General features: G+C 40.1%; 1 protein-coding gene across 1 annotated transcript in view; it reads right to left on the reverse strand.

The window, feature by feature from the left end:
• SMS (spermine synthase) overlaps positions 1-12,042 on the reverse strand; it is a 36,662-nt gene that overhangs the window by 14,603 nt on the left and 10,017 nt on the right. Inside the window, exons 2-4 of the mRNA XM_015814421.1 lie at positions 11,648-11,768; positions 2,787-2,877; positions 649-713 (exon numbers count right to left, since the gene is read on the reverse strand). Of these exons, the coding sequence (XP_015669907.1) occupies positions 649-713; positions 2,787-2,877; positions 11,648-11,768 (277 nt within the window). The remainder of the gene's footprint in view (positions 1-648; positions 714-2,786; positions 2,878-11,647; positions 11,769-12,042) is intronic.

Here is a 12,042-nt window from a genome sequence, read left to right on the forward strand (position 1 = left end):
GGTTCACATACTTTTTCCTCCCTGCACTGTGAATGTTTACATGTTATGTTCAATTAAACCATGGCAACATGTAATGTTTGTGTATTATTATTTTCAGCAGACTGTGTTTTTCTATTGTTGTGACTTAGATGACATTCAGAGCACATTTTATGACCAATTCATGCAAAACTCCGCGTTATCCCAAGGGGTTCACATACTTTTTCTTGCAACTGTACGTAATAGATATTTTATTGAAATATTAGAGAAGGTGATAAGTTACTGAAGTTGTATTTGTTATGAGAGAGGGGCGAGTTATTTCTTTATATACATATTGATTTATTTTCTTTTTCTTTGCATTTTTAATTTTTTTAAGTTTTACCTTTAACATTTTCTTAGTTTGTATTAGTTTTTTATTTGTAAACTTTAATAAAAATTATTATAAAATGTTTTGGTTGCTTTCCCTTAATTTAAATACATGGAAATAACTATCATCTTAGAAGTCTGCCCTCCAATATTAGCTAACAAAATAATGTTAGCACTACATAAAAGATCTATACTGTATTTAATATAGGAAATAGTTTAACTATTGCTTTGATTTCAAATTTATTCAGTCATGTCCTTCATTGTTACTCATATTTAAGAGATGTATGAAAGCACAAACTTCCTTACCGTTTTATCCTTTTGATACTTTTATGAAAGAGTTCTTTCATTTTTTCTTCTACTTTATTTAGAAGCTGCAGGAAAACATATATGTGTATAAACAACAGTAAAAACATATTAAACTTAAGAATTTGATACCACTGTTATTATAAATATATGGATCATTTTTATTATTCAATCGATTCTGTATAGCTTATGTTCAAGTCCCAAAACAATTAACATAAACATCTTCTTGAACATTACTTCAAATACTGATTTTTATATGCATCCTGAAGCAAAGCTGAAATTTTGTCCGCTGTGGTTCAATGAAACCAAGTTTTCAGTAAACAAATTAAAAACACGTTAGTAATAGTTTGGATTATTTATTTGATTTATATTCCAATTTTTCCCACAATCATTTTTTGAGATAGGTGACTGGCCAGTTATCCAATAAATTTCTTAATTAAATGGTGATGCATTGTCTTAGTCTTGTACTTTTACTATCATCACTCTAGTATTTTATTTTCCCTTTTTAGCAACAATTCTGGCCATTCAAATGACTTATATTGATTTTCTTCCTGTTGACAAGGTCTTTTATGTAATACATAATATTATAAAGGCTTGTTATCTAACTGCAATTTTATGGAAGGAGATTCCGTGAAATAAGCCTGATTATTGCATCTGCTTATGTTTACTTGTTGTTTTTGTCTCTTTCTTTTTACATATTTGCTAGGTATTGGTTGTAATGAACTGAAATCGAACTAAACTGATACTAAATGTTTAGGCAAATCCATAAAATTATCTGAGTAACTCTTGGGTTTTTCTGCTGGAGTAATAGCAAGACTAAACTCATCTTTCTTTATAACTCATCTAATTAGGTTCCATTATTTATACCATTTTCAACTTCATTCTTAAAAGGCCATGAAACAGGCTTAAAAATCAAATTTAACCAAATCAAATTTAACTTGATTTGGAGACTATATCCAGACTATAATTTTATATGAGAACTGAACTATGTTCAGTGTAAATTTCTCTTTACATAAGTCTTAACATTTCAGTTGCATATAACTTAAATTTTTAATAACCATTTCTGATATTACATTGTTTAGAGATCAATACTGATTTTAGTATTTTAAAATGATGTAATATACTTAGTTAATCAATGAACTTTTGAAAAACTTTAATTTCTATATCTGTAAATTCCATTTATTCATTTGTATGTTTTTAATCTCTCTTCTTTTTGATTTCCTTATTGTTCCTTAATGTTTCTCAATAATGTTTTTTTAAATTAAAATAAAAGGTTAAAAAAATATGTATCATAGTAAAAGACTATTTTGTTTAGCATTTTTTTCACACAGTAGCCACTCAAATGACCAAGAAAACTCAAACTTAGTAACTCTTCCTTGCTGGTCTCTTTTAGCAACAGATATTCAGAAATACGCACCATCCAAATACTAAAAGAAAACTATAACCACTTTGATATGCTATATACCTATAATCCTCCTAGGTACCTACCTACTTATTCACCCATCATTCCATTACTCTCTTTGGGTATAAACAATGTTATAAAGAACACAGAAAAGAATGTACATTAAGCCAAAAATATTAAAGGCAGGAAAGAAGGAAATGCTGTCAAAACTAAATTGACCAACAACTTATAGATACTTTTAAATTTTTATATGATTACCCTTTGCATGAAAACCAAGTCAGATAAGGTTTATGGCTAGAAGGATTTGAGTTTAATAATTAAAATCTAAACTCTCACTTTTGTTTCTTGGAGCGGGTTTTTTTTTTTTGGTGGCTTTAAGTCAGCACTGACTTCTAGCAACTGCTTGGAAAAGTTCCTGTTCTTAGCAAGGTTTTTCAGAAGTGGTTTGCCATTGCTTGCTTCCTAGGGCTGAGAAACAGTGACTGGCGAAAGGCTACCCAGATAGCTAAGGCGGAACTAGAACTCACGGTCTGATGCATTAGCCAAGCCTGCTGTTTAACCACTACTCCAAACTGGCTCTCCTAAAAGACTTCACATGCTTCAATTTACAATTTATCATTGTAAACATGATACATGTATGACAAATGAAGGGAAAAGCTCAGCTAAAATTGTATAAACATATTTTTATTTCCTCTTTTAATAAAAAATATTTATTAATAAAAATGAATAGCTTACCCACCTGTTCTATTTCTTCTCTCTCATTCAAATCATTGCAACTCTGTACATCGACCAAAACCAAACCATGAGGATAAATTCTCAGATTCGCAAAGCTAGATAATAAAAAGAAATAATGTGTAGAGTAAAGCCAGAATTTTACTAAATAAAATCCTAATAAGACTTAGTTTTAGCTCATAAAACTTTATATATGCTAAAGAATACATCTGCACAGCAAGATAGTGTTCTAATTAAAAAAAAATATTCCCTTCTTTTTTTAAGAGACAGAGCCAACTCTTCAAGTTCTCAAACAACTTGGCCAAAGTTGTCACCTGGAGGACATCAGATTGGTAAAAGTTCCTCTTTATTTTAAATAATTATTCCTTCTGCAACAATTGAGAAATTGCTACCATCAAAACTGTTACTTGTTCTTCTGGATCAAGTATTCTTTGAGTTTTTGCTCAAAGATGGCCATCTGGGTATATTACTGCCTTTTTTTGTTTGCTAGACTCTTAATCTTAGTATTTCTGAACTTTCAAAACATAGTTTTAATAAATATCTAAAGAATCTATATATCACATATTGGGATTAAATTGTTATCAGTGCTCCAAAAAGAGCTAGCTTTTATATGTTAAGCTGCAGGGAGCAATAGGGGTCTTTGAAAATAAAATGTCACTTTTCCTCCAGTGCTTGACTATACTTCAACCAATTGTTTTGATTAATTACTGTGTTCAATCACCATTTTATATAGTGGGTGATTAAATCAAATATTTAACAACACATTAAATATTCTTTTTGTTGTACGCTGCGAGAACATATTGTTTTTGTTTAGTGGCCTTTTAAATCCAAACAGTCAATCAATCAATCAATCAATCAATCCTTCAAACTAAAACAGGACATACATTGATCTTTGAAAACATCTGGGCCAGAATACCCATAGTTCCTATTTAAGTTCCTATTATTTCTTTCTGGGCCCATGATGTTCTTAAAATTATTCACAGCTTTAGATCACTCCTACACAACTTTTCATTGCTGATAAGAACAAAGGATCTCTTATGCATTTGGTGTCTCCAGAAACATACTTAACATAGAACACAGAGATTGTTCTGGAATTCTCCGGGGGGGGGGGGGCGTTATTATCTGTTTTTCTGTCACATGGCTAAAACCAGTGTAGTAGGGCTCTGGGAATATAAACAAAATGGTGTTTTATTTGAAATGCTCAGCGCTAATTTCATTATTGGTGATGTAACTGATTTAACTGCTAACTTATTTTTGTATTTTGCACTTTGTTTTATTTTACTTTACTGTTGTTAGCCTCTTCGTACTCTCTATAGTTCATTTATCTATAACACTAATTAAAATCATTTTAATTATATAAATATACACGCCTTAATCTATCAAAATTAGAAATGCAAGGGTTTCTACAGTAGTTGTATTGTATCAATTCAAGAATATCAACATATCCATGCCACAGAAATATTTAAAACATTGTGAATTTTGTCAAAAAAATTATATTTTGTTTAGTTTTAAATACAGGTAGTCCTTGACTTATGACAATTGGGCACAACATTTCTGTTGTTCAATGAGATATTTGTTAAGTGAGTTTTGTCCCATTTTATGACTTTTCTTGCCATAATTGTTAAGTGAATCACTGCAGTTGATAAGTTAGTAACCCAGTTGTTAAGGGAATTCGGCTTCCCCATTGACTTTGCTTATCAGAGGTCATAAAAGATGATCACATGATCTGGGGACACAGCAAGTGTCATAAATCTGAACCTGTTGCCAATCATTTGAATTTTGATCATGTGATCATGGGGATGCTACAAAGGTTGTAAGTGTGAAAAATGGTCATAAGTTACTTTTTTCAGTGCCATTGTAACTTTAAACAGCCACTAAATGAACTGTTGTAAGTCGAGGACTACTTATATTGTTTTAAACTGTTAAAATCTAAGAAATCAACAACAATAATGCAGTATAATTCATAAAAAAGAATTGCAATTTCAAACTCTATCTACCTACCTACCTACCTATAAATAAAACTTATTGGCCACCCATCTTGCCTTAGGTAACTCTGGATGGCTTGCAATCATAAAAAATAAAAACTGTCCAAAGATAAAAACGTAAATATTTAACTTAATGTTAATTGTAACATAAATTTTGGATGTGATACAAACCAATGTACATTGTTATAATCCAAAAATGGTTTCCAAATTTCATGAACTCAAAAGAAAGTACAGATTTTTGGTTTTTTTCCAGGTTATTTGTATTGTTATGAATCAAAAATATTTCATATAGGACATTTTTGAAGACTTTCCCAGAGTTCCTTTTAGATACAGATCTGCTTACGTTTGGAGAAAATAATATTCAGATCTCCAAGAATCAGAATCATGTCAGTCCCCTCAAATCATTTTCGGGGCGCTGCCATTCTGTTGGGAGGGGGGACGCGTGGGTTCTGTGATGTGTTTCTTTTCCTTTGTTCTCTCAACTTTTGATGTATCTCTTTGGATGTGAAAGAGGGGACATCTGCCTTATCTCTGCTCCGCTGAGAAGAGGATGCAATACCTGGGGGAACAGTTTCAGGAGTTCTGCTTTCTTGGGAGTATTAGCTGACGCAGGATCTTACATTAGGCAAGATCTGCAAAGTGGTCAACCGGTGCACATGATGTCTCACCATGGCAACGAGCAGGAGGAGTCTGAGTGCTGGGCAGAGACCTTCACAAAGACTCACCCTGAGGATATCCCCTCCAAGTGGATGGAGGAAGCCACCGCCATGGAAGATCCCCAGAGGCCCAAATGGGCGTGGGGAAAAAGGGAGGATTGGGAAGGGAGGACCCAGCACCTATGGTAGTCGGATGCCGGGCTGGAAGAGCGAGATGGAGCTACTCTACACCGATGACAAACCAGGCAAAGAGCCGAGCTCAGCCAAACAACTCCTGAAACACTCCATACACTTCATGGTGGAAGTCTTCCAGAACCTGAAGGTGCAAGAAGCCGGTGGCTGTGGGGAGAAAGAGCGAGGAACCAGCGGAGGAACTCATCCCAGAAACCTCAGCCAATGCCACAGCTTATATAGAAAGGGCAACCACTGCCCTAGCTACCCAACCTTGGGTCGTCCCAGTCGGGGTAAATACCCAGGGGGGCAGCAGAAGGGGAGCCCCATGGCCAGAGCAGAAGACACCTCCCTGGGTGTCAAGTTCAATGGGGACCCTCAACAGTTGGGGTTCTTCCTCGCTCATGTCCTCAAGTACATGCAGGAATACGGGCGAGAACTCCCCAGTGAGGGAGCCAGGGTCAGAATTGTCACCCTAGCCCTGGAAGGTGCTGTTGCCAGATGGATGGTGACCCTGCACAACGCTGATGCTCCAGAGCTCTGGAACTTCAACCGTTTCATGGCAGGGCTGAGGTGGCATATCGAAGACCTCCTGACTGATCAAAAGATGTGAGACTGCATTAAGACGGTGAGACAAGACTGCTGTTCGTTAACCGAATACACCAAAGAAATTTGGGACTTAGTCTGCCGCCTCAACTGGCTGGAAGACATCCTGGTGAACTGTTTAAAAGATGGGCTTAACGACAACCTATACCATGCCTGCATTGCCGAGGAGCCTCTGCCTGCCTCGACTGGTGCATCTTAGCTGAAGAAGCAGAGATTGACTAAGCCCGGAACCAGCACCGCTCAGGCAGAGTATGGACATGATCCCTGCCAGAGGGAAAGAGGGAGGGAACAAGACCTTTATCAGCACCATTACACTCAACTGCCTGCTTCAAATGTGGCAAGGAAGGCCACAGGGCTGTGGAATGCTGTTCGAAGACCCCCACAAAGAAGACAGATCAACCCTCAGAGGAAAAACTGACCAAACCTTTCCAACACCCTAAGGACACAGCCCTGAAGAGTGCAAAGGTCATAGAGTTACGTCCCTCCCCAAAATCGGAAGGGGGAACCCCGACCCCAACGGAGAAAGAGTCAGGGACATCCAACAGCGACTACGATGATGACCCCCCGGTAATTCCAGGCATGGGAACAAAAGTAGCCATAAAGGCCCTACTAGACTCGGGGTGCACCAGACACTTAATAAGCCCCACCCTAGTGGGAAAACTGGGGGTTTGTCTAAGGAGATTAAAGAACCTATTCTGTCAGCTAGACGGGCCCACCGCTGGAGGCATCCCAGCCACCTTTGCCACTAAACCACTGGATTTAACCATGGGGAGCCACTCGGAGACTTTAACCTTTATAGTGGCAGCTGGCATGGAATGGCCGCTCCTCCTAGGACTGGCGTGGCTGAAAAAATGGGACCTGCGGATGAACTGGCAGGACAGGCGGTTAAGGTTCCCATGGGAATAGAAAGCCCCGCCTAGCAATCGTAACAGAAAACAGAGACATGAGAAATGGCAGCAGTTACAAAGAGCGAGTCGCTGAGAGGCATACCTAAGGAATACCACGATTTGGCTGAAATATTCAGCGAGAGGGGTTCAGACTAACTCCCTCCTCACTGGCCCAGACTGTCCCATCAAGACTGTCCCCACAGCTAAACTTCCAAAGCCTAAACTGTACTCCATGACTCCCAGGGAGTTAGACAAACTATGCCAGTTCATAGATAAAAACTTAACTTGGGATTTCATCCAGCTGGCTAGACCTCGGGTAGCAGCCCTGGTGTTGTTCCGGGAGAAGAAAGATGGGTCTCTTCATCTCTGTGTGGATTACAGAGGTCTGAATGTGGTGTGCATGGAGAATGTGTACCCCTTGCCCCTCATGAAGGACATGCTGGCCAAGTATTTTCTAAACTGCACTTACGGGAGACTTATTACAGAGTCAGAATTAGAGAGGGAGACAAATGGAAAACTGCTTTTAACTGCCCCCTGGGCTGCTTTCAATTTAAAGTGCTCCCTTTGGGATTACAAGGAGCCTCTCCGGTATTTATGCAACTGATAAATGAAGTGCTATGTGAGCCCCTATATAAGTGAGTTTTGGTATACCTGGATGATATATTAATATACACTGAGACAAAAGCTGAGCACATAAAACTGGTCAGAGTGGTCCTGAATAAACTCCGCACTGCCAAACTATATGCCAAGCTTTCAAGGTGTGAATTCCACAAAGAGAAGATTGGCTACCTAGGCTACCAGATCTTGTATGAGGGGGGGAGATGGACCCAGAGAAAATGCACGCTGTTTTAGAATGGAAAACCCCACGCACCAGGAAGCAACTGCAAAGTTTCTTGGGTTTCGCCAATTTCTATAGGCAGTTCATTCCCTCCTTTGCGCAGATTGTATTCCCCATTATGAACTTATTAAAATTCAAGGGGGGAGATAAGCCAAAACCTAGCCAGCCACTAAAGTGGACTATGGAATGCCAAGCCGCATTCGAAAAACTGAAAACATTTTTTTCTCTGGAGCCAATCCTGAGGCACCCAAACCCAGAGAGACCGTTTGTCATTCAGGCCGACACTAGCGACGTGGTTGTAGGTGCAGTATTGCTCCAGGAAAACAAAAAAGGCCAATTGCAGCCCTGTGCATACACTTAAAAAAAAATTACTGAGACCGAACAATGCTGGGCAGTGTGGGAGAAGGAAACCTACGCAGTGAGGTGGGCCCTTCTCACTTGGAGGCATTTTTTAGAAGGAAGCAAAATCCCTTTCCAGGTTTGGACTGACCATAAAACCCTAGAAGCATTGAAAATCTGAGGAAACTGTCCCTCAAGCAGACACGGTGGACCCAACACTTCCAGCGCTTCAATTTTACTCTCTACTATTTACCGGGGGGGACTTCCTGGCAGACACCCTATCCAGGCTGCCACAATACAACAGTGTAAAGGCCAAAATAGACAAGCCTCTACTCCCGGTGCAGCAACTAGCAACTCCAGTAACCATGAGGGCACAATCAAAAAGCATTCCACTATTAGACAACGCTATCATCCTGGCCTTTAAGCAAGACCTGGAAAAAGACAAATGGTTCATTAGTTACAAGAATCTTTGCTCCATGAGGTAGGGGCTGGCAGGGTTAGGAGGGAAGTTATACATCCCAGCCAGCCAGAGACTAAAGACTATTCAGACCTGCCGTGACTCAAAGGTGGCAGGACACTTTGGGTTTGTAAAGACCCTACACTTCTTAAAAAGACAATTCTGTGGCCTTCTATCAAAAAGGACATCAAGAGTTATGTGACCAGCTGCCCTACATGTGCAGCAGCAAAACGAAGACAGGCGAAAACGTCTGGCCTTCTGCAGCCAGTTGCAAACCTTTCAGCACCCTGGAGAGAGATTTCTATAGACTTTATTGTAGACTTGCCAGAAAGCGTGGGAAACACTGTTATTTAGGTGGTGACCGTCCTGTTTTCAAAGCAGGTCCATTTCATTTCTTGTCAAAAGATCCCAACAGCAAAGACTGTAGCAAAGATGTTCCCCCACCATGTCTACTGTCTACATGGGGTCCCACGTTGCATAATTTCAGACATAGGAGTCCAATTTACTTCTAAGTTCTGGAGAGCACTTTTGGACCTCCTGGGAACAGACCAGGCCCTGAGTTCTAGTTATCATATTCAAACGAATGGTGGGACAGAATGAACAAACTCGGTACTGGAACAGTATCTGCAAGGCTTTATCAACTATCAGCAAGATAACTGGACTGACCTCCTGCCATTCGCTGAAGTGGCTTATAATAATGCTCTGCACTCTAGCACTGTGTTCCCCCCGTTTCAAGTGGCCACAGTACAAGAATTCAACCCAATGCCCGAACTGCCAATAATGAAGCCACCATCCTTTCCCTTAAGGAATGGATGAATCAACTGCAAAATACTTGGCCAGTTGTCAGAAAAGCTCTAAATGAGGCTAAAACAGCCTATAACAGTGGTGGCGAACCTATGGCACGAGTGCCAGAAGCGGCACTTGGAGCCCTCTCTGTGGGCACATGTGCCGTCACCCCAGCCCCACCTCCCCCTGTGGCCCCCTCCACACCAGCATCCCCCCCGAAGAGAGCCGTCCCCAGGCACGGCCCGCCTGGAGCAGCGCAGCCAAGGAGATGGCAGCCGGGCAGTGGGGACAAGAGTCCGCCCTTGCGCCCCGTCACAAACAGATGATGCTGCGTGGCACGGATGGAGGGCGTGGCTGCCATGGTGCTGCTGGGCCGCCTAGGCAATCTGCAGTGGACCGTGGAGGTAGTGGGTGGCCCTGCGGGTGGGTGGAAGCGGGGCAGGGGTGGAGCGGGGGCAGTGCGGATGTGGGGCAGTTTTTGGGCACTCGGTCTCTAAAAGGTTCGCCATCACTAGCCTATAAGGCCCAAGCAGATAAAAAGAGAATGGAACCTAAACCATTCCACACTGGGGACAGAGTATATCTGTCTACTAGGTTCCTGCAATCCCTTCAACCCTCCAAAACGTTAGGGCCAAAATTTGTGGGATCCTTCCCTATCAAACACATTATAAACCCAGTCACAGTGGAATTGGACCTCACCAAGGACTTAAGGCAAATCCACCCTGTATTCCATTGCAGTCTGCTAAAGCCTCAAATAATGTCACCTTTACTCCCAGTAACTTCCCCAGCACCACAATCCATCATGGTAGAGGGTGAACAACACTTTGAAATTAAGGAAATCCTAGACTCATGCATACACCATGGAGCCACCCAGTATTTGGTGACCTGGAAAGACGTCCCACTATGCCAGAATGAATGGGTGCACAAGAAACATGTTAGAGCCCCTAGGTTACTCAAACATTTTAATGCACATTACTAGATAAACTGATTAATCTGTGAATTCTCTTTCTCTCCTATTTTATTATATTTCTCCAGGTGGAATTCTCCTACTTTTAAGGGGGGGGGGACATGCCAGGACCCTCAAATCATTTTTGGGGCACTGCCATTCTGGTGGGAGGGGGGAGGTTTTGGGATCTGTTTCTTTTGCTTTGTTCTTTCAACCTTTGATATATCTCTTTGGGTGTGAAAGGGGGGAGAAATGTGCCTGGGCCATCTGCCTTATCTCTACTCTACTGAGAAGAGGATGCAACACCTGTGAATAGAGTTTTATCGCTCCTTCAACTTTCAGTTCCTGTAACAACTTCACACCTACAGTATGGATTGGCTGGATTTGGACCGGGCAGTTGGGCACCTGAGAGGGGTTTTGAAGAGAGGTTTAATGTAACTTTTCGCAGAGGAATTATTCAGATGTTGCCTAGCTTTTCTGTTTTCACTATCTCTCAATAAAAGTTCCTTTTGAAACAATGCAAGTTTCAAGAGTTCTGCTTTCTTGGGAGTATAACCTGAGGCAAGACCTTACAGAATATTTCCTTCTACAATATCAAGAAGTAATTTAAAAAGATCTTTTGTCAACCTTTGTGTTACCATTTCAGCATAAATAAAAAAATATTGTTCATCCAAATTTCAAATCTTGTTGCTTTTGTTGAATTAATTTGTTAACATTCTCCATTATATGCTAGTTACCTGTGAGAGGTTCAGTAATTTGTGATAAAATAGGGGAATCAGTTGTTATGAATAAGGGGCATAGAGTTATAGGATGGAACCATCATTTTTTTTAAAAAAAATCTATCAACTAAAAAATAGTCTCTAGGCTGACATCCCTCAGTTTGGTAATATCTGTAACATTCTACCCTTCTCCAAAAAAATAATTATTTTCATCCATTAGTTTCATTAAGACACTTAGAACATCAAGAAGTTACAACTTGCCTAACAATAAGCTTCAGCAGCATGTGTTAATTTTATTAATACAAATGTCATTTTCTTTATTTTTCATAAGAGTTAGAAATTAACTCTTAACATTTTTTAAAATATAAAAATTAAGTATACTTTTCACTTAGCTTCTTAAAGATTACCTTGACAAACTGTTAAATAATTGATAATTATAACATACTTTAAAACTCATGTATATTAAAATTCAGCTTACCAGCCATTTTTATTGACATATGTTGCTAGGTAACCATGATTTTCCCAGTTATGAACAGTCTCTGTCATTCCCTCCTTTTGGAAGATGGACTGTAGACCTTTAAAAATGGCATTACAATCAGCTAGACAAAAGAAAAAGAACCAATGGGTTAATAAGGCCCAGTACTTAGGCCCAGTACTCTTCAATATCTTCATAAATCATCCGTGGCTTTGGGGTGGATTTCCATCAGTACGCTGATGACACTCAGCTGTACATCTCCACCCCAGGCCACCCCAACGATGCCCTTGACGTGATGACCCGTTGCCTGGAGGCCGTAAGGGTCTGGATGGGGAGGAACAGACTCAGGCTCAACCCTTCCAAGACCGAGTGGCTGTGGCTGCCGGCGCCGCGGCATA

Source organism: Protobothrops mucrosquamatus, unplaced genomic scaffold (assembly GCF_001527695.2).
Source record: "Protobothrops mucrosquamatus isolate PMUCROS unplaced genomic scaffold, P.Mucros_1.0 scaffold250, whole genome shotgun sequence".
NCBI lineage: Eukaryota > Metazoa > Chordata > Lepidosauria > Squamata > Viperidae > Protobothrops > Protobothrops mucrosquamatus.